Genomic DNA, 17,754 nt, shown 5'->3' with positions numbered 1-17,754 from the left:
TTGGAGACAGAGTTTCACTCTTGTTGCTCCAGGCTGGAGTGCAGCGGCACAGTCTCGGCTCACTGCAACCTCCACCTCCTGGGTTAAAGTGATTCTCCTGCCTCAGCCTCCTGAGTAGCTGGGACTACAGGCATGTGCCACCATGCCCAGCTAATTTGTGTATGTTTAGTAGAGACGGGGTTTCACCACATTGGCTAGGCTGGTCTCGAACTCCTGACCTCAGGTGATTTCCCCGCCTCAGCCTCCCAAAGTGCTGGGATTACAGGTGTGAGCCACCACGCCCAGCTTGATCTCTTTTTTCTTATTGTTGTCTTAGTGGTGTGAGGTAGAATCTCATTGTAGTGTTGAGTTGTAGTTCCCTAATGATTAATGATGTTGAGCATCTTTCCATGTACTTATTGGACATTTGTATATCTTCTTTAGAAATATTATATTTCAAGTTCATTTTCCATTTTTAATTGTCACTATTTTTGCATTGCAAGAGTTCTTTATTCTATATACACATCACTTATTCAGTATATATATATTTTTTTGAGACAGGGTCTCACTTTGTTGCCCAGGTGATCATGGTTCACTGCAGCCTTGGCCTGCAGTGCTCAATTGATTCTCCTGCCTCAGCCTCTGAAGTAGCTGGGACTACAGGCACAAGCTAGCACACTTGGCTAATTTTTGTATTTTTGATGAGATGGGGTTTCACCATGTTACCCAGGCTGATCTTGAACTCCTGGGCTCAAGCGATCCACCTGCTTCAGCTTCCCGAAGTGCTGGGATTGTAGGCGTGAGCCACCACGACTGGCCACTTGTTCAATATTTGATTTGCAAATATTCTCTCCCATTCTGTGGGATGTCTTATCCCTTTCTCTGTGGTATTATTTGTAGTGCAAACATTTTTCATTTTGATGAAATCCAATTTATCTGTTTTTTTTCTTGTGTGGCTCGTGCTTTTTTGGTATTGTATCTAAGAAGGCATTGCCTAACTCAGAGTCATAAGGATTCATTCCTATGTTCTCTTCTAAGAGTTTTATAGGTTTAGCTCCTATATTTAGGTTTCTGATCCATTTTAAGTTAATTTTTGTATATGATGTGAAGGAAGAGTTCAGCTTTTTTTTTTACATGTGGATATCCAGTTGTCCCAGAACCATGACTCAAAGACTATTCTTTCCTTCTTGGCACTCTTGTCAAAAATCAGTTGACCATAATGTAAGGGTTTGTTTCTGGCCTTTAAATTGTATTCTATTTGTCTAAGTCTATGTCCATCCTAATGCCAGTACCACAGTGTCCTAATTATTATAACTTTTAACAAACTTACTACAGTTTTAAAACTGGTAAATGTGAGTTGAACTTTGTACTTCTTTTTAAAGATTGTTTTGGCTATTTTGGGTCCCTTGCATTTTCATGTGAATTTCAGAATCAGCTTGTCAATTTGCAAAAATACCGGCTGGGAATTTGATAGGGATTATGTTGAGTCTGTAGATCAATTTGAAGGCTATTACCATCTTAACAATATTAAGTTGTCCAATCCATGAACGTGAAATATTGTTCTATTTATTTAAATCTTCTTTAATTTCCTTCAATAATATTTTGTACTTTTCCGTGTATAAGTCTAGGACTTATTTTGCTAAATTTATTTCTAAATATTTTATTCCTTTTGCTGCCATAGTAAATGGAATTGTTTTTCTTTTCTTTTCTTTTCTTTTCTCTTTTTCTGGAGACAGGGTCTCACTCTGTCACCCAGGCTGGAGTGCAGTGATGCGATCATAGCTCACTGCACCCTCAAATTCCTGGGCCTTACATTAAAATTAGCATGCACCATCACACCCGGCTAAGTGTTTCAATTTTCTGTAGAGACAGGATCTCACTGTGTTGCCGAGGCTGGGTCTCGAACTCCTGGGCTCAAGTGATCCTCCAGTCTTGGCTTCCCAAAGTACTGGGATTATAGATGTGAGCCACCGCACCTGGCCTGTTTCCTTAATTATATTTTTAGATTCTTGATTTCTAGTGTATAGAAATACAATTGATTGGCCGGGCGCGGTGGCTCATGCCTGTAATCCCAGCACTTTGGGAGGCTGAGGCAGGTGGATCATGAGGTCAGGAGATCAAGACCAGCCTGGCCAATATGGTGAAACCCTGTCTCTACTAAAAATACAAAAATTAGCTGGGTGTGGTGGCGCATGCCTGTAGTCCCAGCTACTCGGGAGTCTGAGGTAGAAGAATGGCTGGAATCCGGGAGGCGGAGCTTGCAGTGAGCCGAGATCGCACCACTGCACTCCAGCCTGGGCGACAGAGCGAGACTCAGTCTCAAAAAAAAAAAGAAATACAATTGATTTTTGGATATTGATCTTGTACAATCTTGATTAACTTGTTTGTTAGTTTTAATCTTTTTCTAGTAGAGTCCTTGAGATTTTCTATATCCTAGATCATATCTGTTAATGGTGTTAATGGAGATAGTTTTACTTCTTTTCCAATCTGGATCCCTTGTTTTTATTTTTCTTGTATGATCATCCTGGTTTTATTTTTCTTGTATAATCATCCTGGCTAAAACCTCCAGTACAGTGTTGAATAAAACTGGTGAAGGCAGATATACTTGTCTTATTTCTGATCTTAAGGGAATGCATTCACTCTCTGATAATTAAGTATGATGTTAGCTTTGTATTTGTGTAGATGCCTCTCATCAAGTGGAGGAAGTTCCTTTCTATGCCTAGTTTGGTTAGTGTTTTTATCATGAAAGAGTATTGAATTTCATCAGATAAGTTTTTCTGCATCTATTGAGATGATCATGTGATTTTTGAAAATTTCAACTTTTATTTTCGATTCAAGGAGTACATGTGCAGATTTGTTACATGGGTATATTGTGTGATGTTGGGGTTTGATGTATGAGTGATTTTGTCACCCAGGTAGTGAGCATAATACCCAATACTTAGTTGTTCAGCCCTTGCCCTCCTCTCTCCCTCCCCCTCGAGTAGTTCCCAGTGTCTATTGTTCCTATCTTTATGTCCATGTGTACCCAGTGTTGAGCTCCCACTTAAAAGTGAGAACACATGGTATTTGATTTTCTGTTCCTATGTTGATTCACTTAGGATAATGGCTTCCAGCTGCATCCATGTTGCTGCAAAGGAAATGATTTTGGTTTTTTGTGGCTGTGTAGTATTTCATGGTGTATATGTATTGCATTTTCGTTATCCAATCCACCACTGATGGACACCTAGGTTGATTCTGTGTTTTTGCTATTGGGAATAGTTCTATGATGAACATACAAGTGCATGTGTTTTTGGTACAATGATTTATTTTCCTTTGGGTATATACCTAGTAATGGGATTACTGGGTCCAATGGGAGTTCCATTTTTAGTTCTTTGAGAAATCTCCAAACTGCTTTCTACAGTGACTGAACTAGTTTGCATTTACACCAACAGTGTATAAGCATTCCCTTTTCTCTGCAGCCTTGCCAATATTTACTATTTTTTGACTTCTGAATAATATCCATTCTGACTGGTGTGAGATGGTATCTCATTGTGGTTTTGATTTGCATTTCTCTGATGTTTAGTGATGTTGAGCATTTTTTCATATTGGTTGGCCGCTTATATGCCTTGTTTTGAGAAGTGTTTGTTCATATCCTTTGCCCACTTTTTAATGGGTCTATTTGGTTTTTGCTTGTTAACTGGTTTAAGTTCCTTATAAATCCTGGATATTAGACCTTTGTTGCATACATAGTTTGTGAAGATTTTCTCCAAATCTTTAGGTTGTCTGCTTACTCTGTTGATATTTTCTTTTGCTGTGCAGAAGTTCTTTAGTTTAATTAGTTCTCATCTGTCAATGTTTGTTTTTGTTACAGTTGCTTTTGAGGACTTAGTCATAAATTATTTCCTAAAGCTGATGTCCAGAAGGGTATTTCCTAGGTTTTCTTCTAGGATTTTTATAGTTTGAGGTCTTACATTTATTAATAAGTCTAATCCATCTTGACTTAATTTTGCATATGGTGATAGGTACGGGTCCAGTTTCATTCTTCTGCATATGAATAGCCAGTTATCCCAGTGTCATTTATCCCAGTGTCATTTATTGAATAGGGAGTCCTTTTCCCATTGTTTATTTGTTCTGTGTTAATATGGTATATTACATTGGTTGATTTCAGATATTAGACAAAGCTTGCATTCCTAGAATAAATCCCACTTACCCATGGTGTATAATCCTTTTTATACGTTTCTGTATTTTGTTGAGGATTTTGTATCTATGTTCCTAAGAGATACTGGTCTGTAGCTTTCTTGTGATCTTTATCTGGTTTTTGTATCAAGGTAATACTAGCTTCTAAGTGGGCCATATTCCCACCTCTTCTTTTTGGAAGAGTTTGTGAGTAATTGGTATTAATTCTTCCTTAAATGTTTCATAGAATTTACCAGTGAAGCCAGCTGGCTCTGGGCTTGTCTTTGTGAATCATTTGATTACTTAGTCTTTTTACTTGTTACAGGCATGTTCAGTTTTTTTAATTTTTTCCTAGTCAGTTTTGATTGTTTGTGTCATTCTAGCAATTGGTCCTATGTTATCTAATATGTTGGTCTATAATTGTTCTTAGTATTTCTTTATAATCTTTCTTACTTTTGTAAGGTCAGTAATGATGTCCCCTCTTTCACTCTTGATTTTAGAAATTTGAGGCTTTTTTCTTTTTTTCTTGGACATTCTAAAGGTTTGACAATTTAGTTGATCTTTTCAAAGAACCAATTTTTAGTTTTGTTAATTTTTCTTTATTATCTTTCCATTCTCTATTTCATTTCTTACTGTTCTATTCTTTATTATTTCCTTTTATCTGCTTATGTTGGGTTCAATTTACTCTTTTTTCCAATTTTTTATTTTATTTATTTATTTATTTTTGAGATGGAGTTTTGCTCTTGTTGCCCAGGCTGGAGTGCATTGGTGTGATCTCGGCTCACTGCAACCTCTGCCTCCCAGGTTCAAGCGATTCTCCTGCCTCAGCCTCCCAAGTAGCTGGGATTACAGGCATGAGCCACCACATCCAGCCTTTTTCCAATTTTTTAAAGTGGAAGTTTATGTTATTGATTCGAGATCTTTTTTCTTTTTTAATATAGGCACCTATAGTTATACATTTTTATATAAGCACTACTTCAGTGTATGCCATATGTTTTGGTATGTTGTATTTTCATTTTCACTCATCTTATTTTCTGACTTCTCCTGTGATTTCTTCTTTGACCTATTGGTTATTTAGGGTTTTGTTGTTTAATTTTCTTATATTTGTGACTTGCCCAAATTTCTTCTGTTGTTAATTTTTAATTTATTTATTTTTCCCAAATTACTTTCTGTTATTAATTTACTTCTTTCAATAAATCCTAAATTTTTTTTCAAAGTAAAGATACTTTGATCTTAATCATTTTAAATCTATTAAGGCTTATATTATGGCCTAGCATCGAGTCTATTGTGGAGAATGTTCCACATGTACTATAGAAGAATGTAATTCTCTTGTTGTTGGGTGGAGTGTTTTATACATGTCTGTGAGGTCTAGTTGGTTTGAGTGCTGTTCAGGTCTTCTATATCCATGTTGATTTTCCACCTAGTTGTTTCATCCATTACTGAAAGTCGACTATTGAAGTCTCAATATTATTGCTGAATTGTCTATGTCTCCCTTCAGTTCTGTCCATTTTTGCTTCATGTAGTTTTGGCTCTGTTGTTAGGTTCTCATGTGTTTATAATTGTTTCATCTTCTTGATGGACTGTTTTATAATTGTAAAATATCCCTCTTTGTCTCTGGTAACAATTTTTGTCTTAAAGTCCATTTTGTCTGCTATTGGTATGCCACTCTAGCTCTCATGCTTGCCGTTTGCATGGGATTTCCTTTTTTGTCCTTTTCCTTTTAAACTCTTTGTATCTTTGAAACTAAAATGTGTCTCCTGTTGACAACATATAGTTGGATCTTGTTTTGTTGTTTTTATCCAGTTTCACAATATCTGCCTTTTGATTATTTAATCCATTCTCATATGATGTTACTATTGATATGCCTGGATTTACATCTACCATTTTGCCATATATATGTGTGTGTGTGTTTGTATGTGTGTACATGCACAAAAAATACAAAGAGGAACAAAATTGTCATTATATGTATGTGTGTGACTATTTTGTTCCTCTGTTCCTCCTTTATTTGAAAATTTATTTTTGTAAATGGTCTGTGGTAGAGGTTGAAGTCCAGGTAGTTAGCTAACTACGCTAGCACTCTTTTTAAAAATTGTCCTTTTCTACTGAATTGCAATACCTCTGTATTATATATATTATTCCCATACATAGTTTGATATATTTATGAATTTTTTTTTTTTTTTGAGACGAAGTCTGGCTCTGTTGCCCAGGCTGGAGTGCAATGGCACGGCCTCAGCTCACTGCAACCTCCGCCTCCCAGGTTCAAGCAATTCTCCTGCCTCAGCCTCCAGAGTAGCTGGGACTACAGGCATGTGCCACCATGCTCAGCTAATTTTTGTATTTTTAGTAGAGATGGGGTTTCACAGTTTTGGCCAGGATGGTTTCAATTTCTTGACCTTGTCATCCACCAGCCTCGGCCTCCCAAAGTGCTGGGATTACAGGTGTCAGCCACCGCACGCAGCCTTTGTTTATGAAATTTCTATTATGTTCTACTCATGTATCAGTCTTCTCAGTGTCAATATCTGTTGTTTTATCTCAGTGATTTAATGATAAATTTCAATATCTGGTATAGTAAGTTTCTCTTTATTTTCCTTCTTTTCAAATGATTGTTCATGTGAGTTTTGACATTCAAAAGAAAATACTATTTGTAATCCTTTTAAAACCTCATGAAAGGCGTGTGTGCATGTACACACACATACACATACATATACATATGCATACATTTACCATCTAGTAGCGATATGTGAGAATCTAGGCAATTCATTTAAAGTAAAAATTCATAAATACTGCACATTAAAATGAAACACAACAGGATGATTTATGTTACTTTTACCTAATTATTGTTTTCTTTACAGAGTGTATACTATGGAAAACAGCGCCTTCAAGATATTAAAAGAGAGAATGATTTCACGAAAAAGTGACCTTACTCGTGCTTTCCAACTTCAAGACCACAGAAAATCAGGTAACAAATTTCTATAACATTTACAATTTCTTAACACAGCTAGTTACATACAGATCACTTTTCATTTTCTTTGCTTCCTTAGGATTTCAGTTCTCCATTTTTACTAAGAAGGAAGAATAGAGATAAAAATAAAATATCCATTATTTGCTCAAAAAAGTCTTATTTCTCCCTTTTAGCAAGCTATTTTCAACTTGGAAAACTAACAACAACCCTGAATTAAACTTCTTTTTTTTTTTTTTTTTGAGACAGAGTCTTGTTCTGTTGCCCAGTCTGGAGTGTAGTGGTGCAATCTCAGCTCACTGCAACCTCCGCCTCCTGGGTTCAAGCAATTCTCCTGCCTCAGCCTCCTGAATAGCTAGGATTATAGGCACGTGCCACCACAACGAGCTAATTTTTGTATTTTTAGTAGAGACAGGGTTTCACCATGTTGTTCAGGCTGGTCTTGAACTCCTGACCTCATGATCCATCCACCTTGGCCTTCCAATCCCTTCACGCATGGGATTACAGGCGTGAACCACCCGGCCCCAAACCTCTATTCTGATAATATGCTAGACTAGACATTCTGGAGGGCCTTCCCGTTAACAAACAGCTAGATTTTGGAGGATGTAGAATGTTAATGCATTTACCAGCCTCACAATAACGTGAATCTTCCAGCTGCATCTTCACTTTCCATGAAAGATGATTTGAAACCACATGTGGGAGCATGGAGCAACAAGAAAGCACAAAAGGCTAGATTGTCCTGGGGCCCAATGCTGATATTGGTATAGCAATCAATTCTGAGACTAAGTTATAATATAGTAGAAAGATGGAAAAGCTGAATTTGAGACTTCCATCATCATGCTTCAACCCTCAAAGTAGCTAAAGTTGTCCTAACTCTGTAATGCTCCCTGACTCTTGGCAAGCAAATGCAAATTTATCTTTGAGGGAAGCATCCCTAATTTTGGCCACTCGTGTATCCAGAGATTAAGATCCACTCACATGAGCTCACAATCAAAGATTACCAAACAAACAAGGATACAAACTACCAGGAGTGAGAGTCAGCAGAAACAACAGTTAGTTACCTGAGGACATCAAATATTGGAATTATCAAATAAATATGTTTAAAGGAAATATGGAATCAGAAACATGCATTTGGGAATGATTTGAAGAAAAACCAAATAGAAAACATACTTTAAAAAAGAAAAAGCGGCTGGGCGCGGTAGCTCACGCCTGTAATCCCACCACTTTGGGAGGCCAAGGCGGGTGGATCACAAGGTCAGGAGATGGAGATCATCCTGGCTAACACGGTGAAACCACGTCTCTACTAAAATTAGTAAAAATAGCCGAGCGTGATGTCGGGCACCTGTAGTCCCAGCTACTTGGGAGGCTGAGGTAGGAGAATGGCGTGAACCCGGGAGGCGGAGCTTGCAGTGAGCGGAGATCGCGTCACTGAACTCCAGCTTGGGTGACAGAGCCAGATTCCGTCTCAAAAAAAAAAAAAGGGAAAAAAAGAAAAAGCATAATGGATGGGTTAAACGGAAGATTAGACACTATTCAAGAAAGAATTAGGTTAGGAGTTATAAACAGGCCAGGCGCAGCAGCTCACACCTGTAAGCCCAGCACTTTGGGAGATTGAGGTGGGTGGATCACATGAGGTCAGGAGTTTGAAACCAGCCTGGCCAACATGGTGAAACCCCACCTCTACTAAAAATACAAAAAAAAAACAAGAAAAAGAAAAATAATTAGACGGCCATGGTGGCAGGCGCCTGTAATCCCAATTACTTGAGAGGCTGAGACAGGAGAATTGCTTGAACCCAGGACGGGGAGGTTGCAGTGACCCGAGACCGCACCATTGCACTCCAGCCTGGGTGACAAGAGTGAAACTGTGTCTCAAACAAACAAAAAAAGAGTTATGAACAGTAAAATGAGAAGTTTAACATACACCTACCCAGGGTACTGGGAGGAGAGAATAGAATGTAAGAGACCATATATTTGACATGGTAATGGCTGAGACATTTCCAGAATTGATAAAAGACTCAAATTCATAAAGAGGGACAGTGATTCTCATGTACAATAAATAAAGTTAAATCCACACCTACACACATTTGTTGTGAAACTCCAGAGCACCAGTAGCAAAGAAAAAACCTTTAAAAAGCAGGCAGAGAGGAAACAACATATTGCTACAAAGAGATAACAATTAGACTGATAGATTTCTCAACAGTTGCAAAATTAGACCGTAGAATCATATACACAAAACATTGGAAGTTAAATTTAGAAAAAGATATACTATGAAAACACTAACAAAAACAAAACTAAAACAGCTTTATGAGTATCAGGCAAAGTAGACTCTAAGGAGGTATATATTACTAGAAATAAAAAAGGACATTTCATAATGATAAAAGCTTATGCCAATTGAATCCATTCTAAATGTGTATGTACTTATTCATATAGCTTCAAAACTATTCAGAACAAAAATTGACAGAATAAAAAGTAGAAGTAGAAAAATCTACCACGATAGAGGGAGGTTTTAATACTTCTCTCTCAGGAACTAAAAGAACAGATAAAAGATTAGCAGACTTTTTTTTTTTTTTTTTTGAGATGGAGTCTTGCTCTATCGCCCAGGCTGGAGTGTAGTGGCGCGATCTTGGCTCACCTCCCAGGTTCAAGAGATTCTCCTGCCTCAGCCTCCCCAGTAGCTGGGACTACAGGTGTGTGCCACCACGCCCAGCTAATTTTTTGTATTTTTAGTAGAGAAGGGGTTTCACCGTGTTAACCAGAATGGTGTTGATCTCCTGACCTCGTGATCTACCCGCCTTGGCCTCCCAAAGTGCTGGGATTAGAGGCGTGAGCCACCGCGCCCACCCAACCAGCAAACTTTTTTCTTAAAAGACTAGGCCAGGCATGGTGGCTCACACCTGTAATCCCAGCACTTTGGGAGGTTGAGGCAGGCAGATCACTTGAGGTCAGGAGTTCAAGACCAGCCTGGCCAACATAGTGAAACTCCATCTCTACTAAAAGTACAAAAAATTAGCCAGGTATGGTGGCACGCACCTGTAATCCCAGCTACTCAGGAGGCTGAGGCAGGAGAATTGCTTGAACCCAGGAGGCGGAGGTTGCAGTGAGCTGAGATGGCACCACTGCACTCCAGCCTGGGTGACAAGAGCCAGACTCCTTCTCAAAAAAAATAAATAAGCATACCTTACTTTGTTAATCAGAAAAAGGAAAAAAAAATCTAACACCTAAAGTCTGATTTCTTACAGGTGACAGGAAGGACACGATCTGTGGAATACTGAAGATATTCTTGAGTTATTTCTTCTTCAGGGCTGCGGGGCCTGGGAGGATAAATTATGAGGGAGAGCAGCCGGCCCCATGCTGCCGTGGCTCTCCCAAGGAGGTTGCATTCTTTAAAATCATATTTTAACACATCATTTGCGCTTTGTTATTGTTGTTGTTAGGAAAACTTTCTTTAAGCCAGTGGGCTTTTTGCATGGAGAACATTTTGGGGCTGAACTTACCATGGAGATCCCTGAGTTCGAATCTGGTAAACATAGACAAAAATGGAAACGTTGAATACATGTCCAGCTTCCAGAATATCCACATTGAAAAGCCAGTACAAGAGGCAAGTGAAACATAGTCCCAGCTAAAACCTGGCCAGGATGAAACATAACTTAGTCCTTTGAAAAGCTGGGAGTGGCCGGGCATGGTGGCTCACACCTGTAATCCCAGCACTTTTGGAGGCTGAGGAGGGCAGATCACAAGGTCAGGAGTTCGAGACCAGCCTGACCAACATGGTGAAACCCCGTCTCTACTAAAAATACAAAAATCATTTTGTATTTTTGTATACAAAATACAAAAATTTTGGTGTGGTGGCATGCACCTGTAATCCCAGCTATTCAAGAGGCTGAGGCAGGAGAATTGCTTGAACCTGGGAGGCAGAGGTTGCAGTGAGCCGGGATCGCACCACTGCACTCCGGCCTGGGTGACAGAGCGAGAGTCTGTCTCAAAAAAAGAAAAGCTGGGAGTGGGATAATCTAATAGATGGAGTGGCAGTCTTAGGAAAAGCCGAAGGGAATCTCCCAGGTACGCTGTGGCCTGTTCAGCAAATTTGTGTGTTCCCAGGATAAGCAAAAAGAAAAAAAGAAGAAAAGGCTTCCACAAGCAAGTCCACATCAAATACTGGATTTTTTTTAAAGTGCTGTCTAGCAGAAAGGGAGATATGACATCCATGCTTTTTGTTTGTTTTTTGAGGCAGAGTCTCGCTCTGTTGCCCAGGCTGGAGCGCAGTGGTGCAATCTCAGCTCACTGCAACCTCTGCCTCCCAGGCTCAAGCGACTCTCCTGCCTCAACCTCCCAGGTAGCTGAGATTACAGGCACCTGCCACCATACATACCCAGCTAATTTTTATATTTTTAGTGGAGATGGGGTTTCACCATGTTGACCAGGCTGGTCTTGAACTCTTGACCTCAAGTGATCTGCCCACCTCAGCCTCCCAGAGTGCTGGGATTACAGGCGTGAGCCCCTTTGCCTGGCCTGACATCCATGCTTTTATACAACGTACCATTTCGAATACTTAATGTATTGCTTGTTAAGCGTGAGTGTACAGTCTTGCTGACATGACCCAGAATATGTCTGAAAGATTTTTGAAATATAGAATCTTTTCTTAGAATATGAATATCGGGGAGATTTATCAGATCTCCATACTTATTAGTTAATAATTCATCAGCAGTTAAATATGACTTTGAGTTGAAAGGGAGCTGGTTGGAGCTAGGACTTGGGTGATCATTTGCAGCGAAGATGAGACATTAAGAGCAGAGAGAAGGGAAGTAAAGGTAGGTTAGAGACTAAAATATCCCCAGGAAGGAGGCTTTTGACTTCACTTCAGAGGCAGTTTACCATGGTGACTAAGATCACAGGCCAAGTTTGGCTTCAAGCAGCGGCGATTTAAATCCCACTCACCAGCTCTGTTACCCTTGGCAAAGTTCCTTTATCTCCCTGTTTTCAAATTTGTAAAATGGACATAATAAAATAGTTCTGTTCTTGTTCCTTCTTGTTGTAGAGGACCAAATGAAATAATCCAATAAACTTCTCTGTAAATGGTGGCTGTGTTAATTACTGCTGCCTTATTCAGTTTGGCCCTGTCGCCTGAGGATCACAGACTGAATGAAGAGAGTGGGGCCTCCAAGGGAAGGCTGGCCTTCTCAAATTTCTGTCTAAATCACATAATTTGAATTGTTGATGATGTTTTCTGTTTGTTACGTTTGCTAAAAGCGATCTGTGTCATGAATTCGATATGTTCTAACACTTAGAAAATCTTTATTTTAGGCTCATTCTACTCTAGTTGAAACTCTGTACAGATACCGATCTGACCTGGAAATCATATTTAATGCCATTGATACTGATCACTCAGGTAAATAAATGAACTTTGATGAGTTCATTTAAAAAGCGTATCTGTGTGTGTGTGTGTGTGTGTGTGTATTGGAGATACAAAGTGAGTACACTTTGATTGAGCCCTATAATGAATATGGTTTGACACCTTCATTGGTAAGATCATTGGTAAGATGGGGCTGGGCCTTGCTTATGCATACTGTTAAAAGAAAATTGTAGGAGCCCATTGTTTTGGACTAAGCTCCTTCACCAGGCCCCAACAGACTAGACTAAAAGTCAAAATGCAGTAGTAATAGTAGAAAGCAAAGGCTAATCTGGTTCTCTGAAATCAGAACTCTGATTTTATCTATTTCATTCTTCATCTAACATGATGAAACTTGAGGGGAAAAACAAACTCATTTAATATTATTGTTATTTCAGTTTGGCTGCAGACTCTGTATTCAAGATCATAGAGTCCTACAGAAGCCTATGTAGCCATCAGTCAAAGTGGAATAACTCTTTTTATAAATCACCAGCACAAATGAAAAGATGATTTACTATCCATTTCAGTATCTTAGTTACTCATGACCATAAAAATCATTGCTAGAAATCTGATTCTGTTTTGGGGACTAAGGGACTAAGGGCTATAAAAATTCATTTTCTGTTTTTTTTTTTTTCTCTTTTTTTGAGACAGAGTTTTGCTCTTGTTGCCCAGGTTGGAGTGCAGTGGTGCAATCTCGGATCATTGCAACCTCCACCTCCCAGGTTCAAGCGATTCTCCTGCCTCAGCCTCCTGAGTAGCTGGGATTACAGGCATGCGCTACTACACCCGGCTAATTTTTATTTTTAGTAGAGACGGGGTTTCTCCATGTTGGTCAGGCTGGTCTTGAACTCCTGACCTCAGGTGATCTGCCCACCTCAGCCTCCGAAAGTGCTGGGATTACAGGCGTGGGCCATCGCGCCCAGCCTTCTGCCTTTAGCTTTGATGGACAATTATTTATTTTCTTTTTTTTTTTTTTTTGAGTCGGAGTCTCGCTCTGTCGCCCAGGCTGGAGTGCAGTGGCCGGATATCAGCTCACTGCAAGCTCCGCCTCCCAGGTTCACGCCATTCTCCTGCCTCAGCCTCCCGAGTAGCTGGGACTACAGGCGCCCGCCACCTCGCCCGGCTAGTTTTTTTGTATTTTTTAGTAGAGATGGGGTTTCACCGTGTTAGCCAGGATGGTCTCGATCTCCTGACCTTGTGATCCGCCTGTCTCGGCCTCCCAAAGCAATTATTTATTTTCAAATTTTTAAAAACTCATCAGATAATCCCCTATTGCAGAGACCTTTGAACACCAAGAAAAATCCATGATCAACACATTAAAGTAAATTATCGCCTATGAAAAAGGCAGCACCATTGTTTGTAATCCTCTTATTGACTCCCAGGGTATCTTCTCCCTCTGCTTTGATGTCACCCTCCTCTCTGCCCTCCTTCCATGCACCTCACCTTTCTATTTTAGGTCTTGTAACTTCTATACCACATTTAGTCCCATAGTCCACAACCCCGTCCCCATTTCTTCACTGTTTGCTCATTCTGGCTTTACAATAAGTTCAGGATCCCTTGGTAGTTGAAAGTGACATATTGTTTCTTACATTTGTGATCTTACTCTTCCATATCCTTCAGTATCTTCATGGTCAGGCATTTTAGTGAGTTTCTAATTGGGACTATTTAATCAGTGTGGCTTCCCCAACCCTTGCCTTAGGTGGGTCTTAAAATGAACACTCACAACCTTCTCCTATATTCTTTTAGGCCTGATCTCCATGGAAGAATTTCGTGCCATGTGGAAACTTTTTAGTTCTCACTACAATGTTCTTATTGATGATTCCCAAGTCAATCAGCTTGCCAACGTAATGGACTTGAACAAAGATGGAAGCATTGACTTTAATGAGTTTTTAAAGGCTTTCTATGTAGTGCATAGATATGAGGGCTTGATGAAACCTGATGTCACCAACCTTGTCTAAACACAAATGAGAGCTTCCCTCAGGCTCCCTGTAAACAGCTAGGCCCAAATCACAAGTATAGTCCTTTCCAACACCCCTGAAATTCACGGTCAGTAGCAGAGAAAAGCAGATCCCAATTCATCCCACAAACAGACGCATAGTATCGGTTTTGGAAGTCCCTAGCAAGCTGTTAATGGTAAGATTAGGTATATTGCCAGTGAGAAACTGGGTTTGAACCTAATGGTGTTCTCCTGAGTGCCACCTAACCAGGAGGCCAGAGCGGTTTGAAAACATCCTGAAAGGAACTCACACAGCACAAGAGAAAACTACTAAGCACGACATCTGTGAGTGACTGCGGGAGAGAGGAGGAATACCAGGTTATTCATGGAATAAAGTCTTTCCATCTTTAAACTGTGATCTTCTTTGGAGATTTTATAAGCCAGTGATCCTCAATTAAGGGATCCACCCTTCAGGGATGAGAGCCATATTGGATTCTTGGGGGGAATCTGTGGGAGTGTATTGTTTGAAAAAGCATACTTTGTGTGTGTGTGTGTGTGTGTGTGTGTGTGTGTATGTTGGAGATACAAAGTGAATACACTTGAATTGAGCCCCATAATGAATATGGTTTGACACCTTCATTGGTAAGATGGGGCCTTGCTTATGCATACTGTTAAATGAAAATTGCAGGAACCCACTGTTTTAGACTAAGCTCCTTCACCAGGCCCTGACAGACTAGACTAAAAGTCAAAATGGGGTCACCCATGCTGAGGTCCTATGTCACCTCAAGCCAGCTTCAATTGGCATAATAATGAAGTTCCCTCTGCCTTACAACAAAAAGTAACCTGATATCAACCAATCAATTATTTATTATTATTTCCCTGCTGTCTTACAAGGAAAGTAACTTTGAAACAACGAGTCTGCTTTTTGTCCTTTCGTTCTGCTTTCTTCAATTTTTCTCTGTCTATAAAACCAACCTCCTCTGCTCAGCTTATCAGAACACTTTATTTTTATGGAAGGAATAAAGAGTTGCCTGATTCTAGAATCACAAACAAAGCCAATTAAGATCTTTAAATGTTATCTTTTGACCAATCTGGTGACCATAAAGGGGCCATAAGGAGACCACTAATACTCTTAAGGGCCTCGTAAGGAATGGAGGAGAGGTGCTGCTGACCCCTTTCAGGTCCCCTGTCTTCCTCACAGAATCCTGAGTGTTGTAAATAAGTTCCTTTTGGGCCAGACTCTGCTGTTTTTGCATTGAGACCCCTGAATCTTTTGACTTTCAAATCCAAGGTAGATTGCCATGAGTGAGCATTTGACTTTGGGGTACTGCTATGATTTGAATATGGTGTATCCCCTCTGAAACTCATGTAAAAATGTTATTGCCATTTTGGCCATGTTGGGAGGTGGGGTCTTTAAGAAGTGATTAGGTCTTTAAGAGGGATTAGTGCCTTTCTCATGGGAACAAGTTAGTGATTGAAGAAGTTCAGCCCCCTTTTCTTTGGTGTGTGAGTGCTCTCTCTCACCTGCTCCTTTCACTTTTCCACCATGCTATAAAACAGCATGAGGGCCTCACTGGATGCAGCCACCCAATCTTGGACTTCCCAGCCTCCAGAACCATGAGCTAAATAAACCTCCATTCTTTATAAATTACCCAGTCGCAGGTATTCTGTTACAGCAACACAAAACAGACTAAAACAAATACCAAGGGTTTGTGCCATAAGAGGACACATGGCTTTTGGGTTTGCAGTGGATGATGAGTCACTGGCAAGGGCTGCAGTTTTAAAGGTAACTGACAGTAGTTGCAGTAACTGACTGTTACTGTAGGAGTGAGCCTGGCTTTCAGAATTCACAGCTATCTATCCACTTTATTTCTTCTCTTCTTGTGTGCTGAGGTAAGAAAAATCATTAGCTAAGTTAAAGGGATTTCAGAGCCAAAACCAACTTGGCTCTGAGAGACCCAAGTTCCAACATAAAAATAGGATCCTTAATTTCTAAAGAACTGAGTACTCTTGGCTTTAGGGTGCCCCTTTGTTAGTGGTTCTTTCCCTCCTATGGACAGCTATAGGTTTCCTATTTGTCATGTTTTTGTGTCCTGAGAATTTGGTCAACCAACCAAAAGGTTGGGAGTTGCCAAGAATATGCTAGACAGAAATGTGGGTTGCACCCTATTTGTGACTAGCATACTGACTATTATGTCTAAATCTTTCTTTCTTTTGGCTGTCTTTGGTAGTCTGGATTTTGATCTAGAAAGATTAATAAAGAAACATAATGGACACCCCAAGTTCTAATGCATGCAAATATAGTCCCCCTTTAGGGACTCCAGACAGCTATGTATTCAAACATTATGGTCCATTCTTGTACACGTTTTTAAACCTGTGGGCAGATTATACCAAAGACTTGGCCAGGCACAGTGGCTCACGCCTATAATCCCAGCACTGTGGGAGGCTGAGACAGGTGGATCACTTGAGGTTAAGAGTTTGAGACAGCCTGACTAACATGGTGAAACCCTGTCTCTACTAAAAATACAAAATTAGCCCAGCATGGTGGTTTGCACCTGTAATCCCAGCTGCTCGGGAGGCTGAGGCAGGAGAATCACTTGAACCCAGGAGGCAGAGGTTGCAGTGAGCCAAGATCGCATCATTGCACTCCGGCCTGGGCAACAAGAGTGAAACTCCGTCTCAAAAAAAAACAAAAACAAGAAAAGATTATACCAAGGACCATTTGGAGTTCCAATGGCCTTCATGTGAACTGTTGAAACCTCCTAAGGTTGTTTTTATTCTTTTATTTAAAAAATTTTTTTTTCAGAGGGAGTCTCACCTTGTCGCCCAGGCTGGAGTGCAATGGTACAATCTCGGCTCACTGCAACCTCTGCCTCCCGGGTTCAAGCAATTCTCCTGCCTCAACTTCCCGAGTAGCTAGGATTACAGGCATGCACCACCATGCCTGGCTGATTTGTATCTTTAGTAGAGACGGGGTTTCACCATGTTGGCCAAGCTGGTCTCGAACTCCTGACCTCGTGATCCACCCACCTCAGCCTCCCAAAGTGCTGGGATTACAGGCGTGAGCCACCACGCCCGACCTGTTTTTAGTCTTAGAACTAAATTAGAAGACTGTAGCTATAGGGTTAAAGTCTGAATGGGATGTATATAATTGATTAGCATGTAGAGGCTTCTAAGCTCTCTTTCTCTCTGTCCTCCCCTGCCTACTTAGAATCTGCTGACATTTTTGCCTGGTTACCTGCCCAGGATTCCAAAATAGCCTTTTTAAAAGATTCATTGCAAAGAGCTAATGAAAGGCTAGAAATGGAAGATGTCCGCCACACCAAAGATGGTAAAACT

General features: G+C 40.2%; 1 protein-coding gene across 1 annotated transcript in view; it reads left to right on the top strand.

Moving 5' to 3' along the window:
* Positions 1–14,624, top strand: part of PPEF1 (protein phosphatase, EF-hand calcium binding domain 1) — a 152,134-nt gene extending 137,510 nt beyond the window's left edge. Inside the window, exons 17-20 of the mRNA XM_011940215.1 lie at positions 6,987–7,093; positions 10,528–10,691; positions 12,395–12,479; positions 14,226–14,624. Coding sequence (XP_011795605.1) covers positions 6,987–7,093; positions 10,528–10,691; positions 12,395–12,479; positions 14,226–14,437 — 568 coding nt within the window. The 3' untranslated portion in view covers positions 14,438–14,624. The remainder of the gene's footprint in view (positions 1–6,986; positions 7,094–10,527; positions 10,692–12,394; positions 12,480–14,225) is intronic.
* Positions 14,625–17,754: the final 3,130 nt, after the last annotated feature.

Source organism: Colobus angolensis, unplaced genomic scaffold (genome assembly GCF_000951035.1).
Source record: "Colobus angolensis palliatus isolate OR3802 unplaced genomic scaffold, Cang.pa_1.0 Scaffold188, whole genome shotgun sequence".
Taxonomy (NCBI): Eukaryota; Metazoa; Chordata; class Mammalia; order Primates; family Cercopithecidae; genus Colobus; species Colobus angolensis.
Note: the sequence above shows the minus strand (reverse complement) of the source record. Positions and strands in the feature narration are given on the sequence as shown.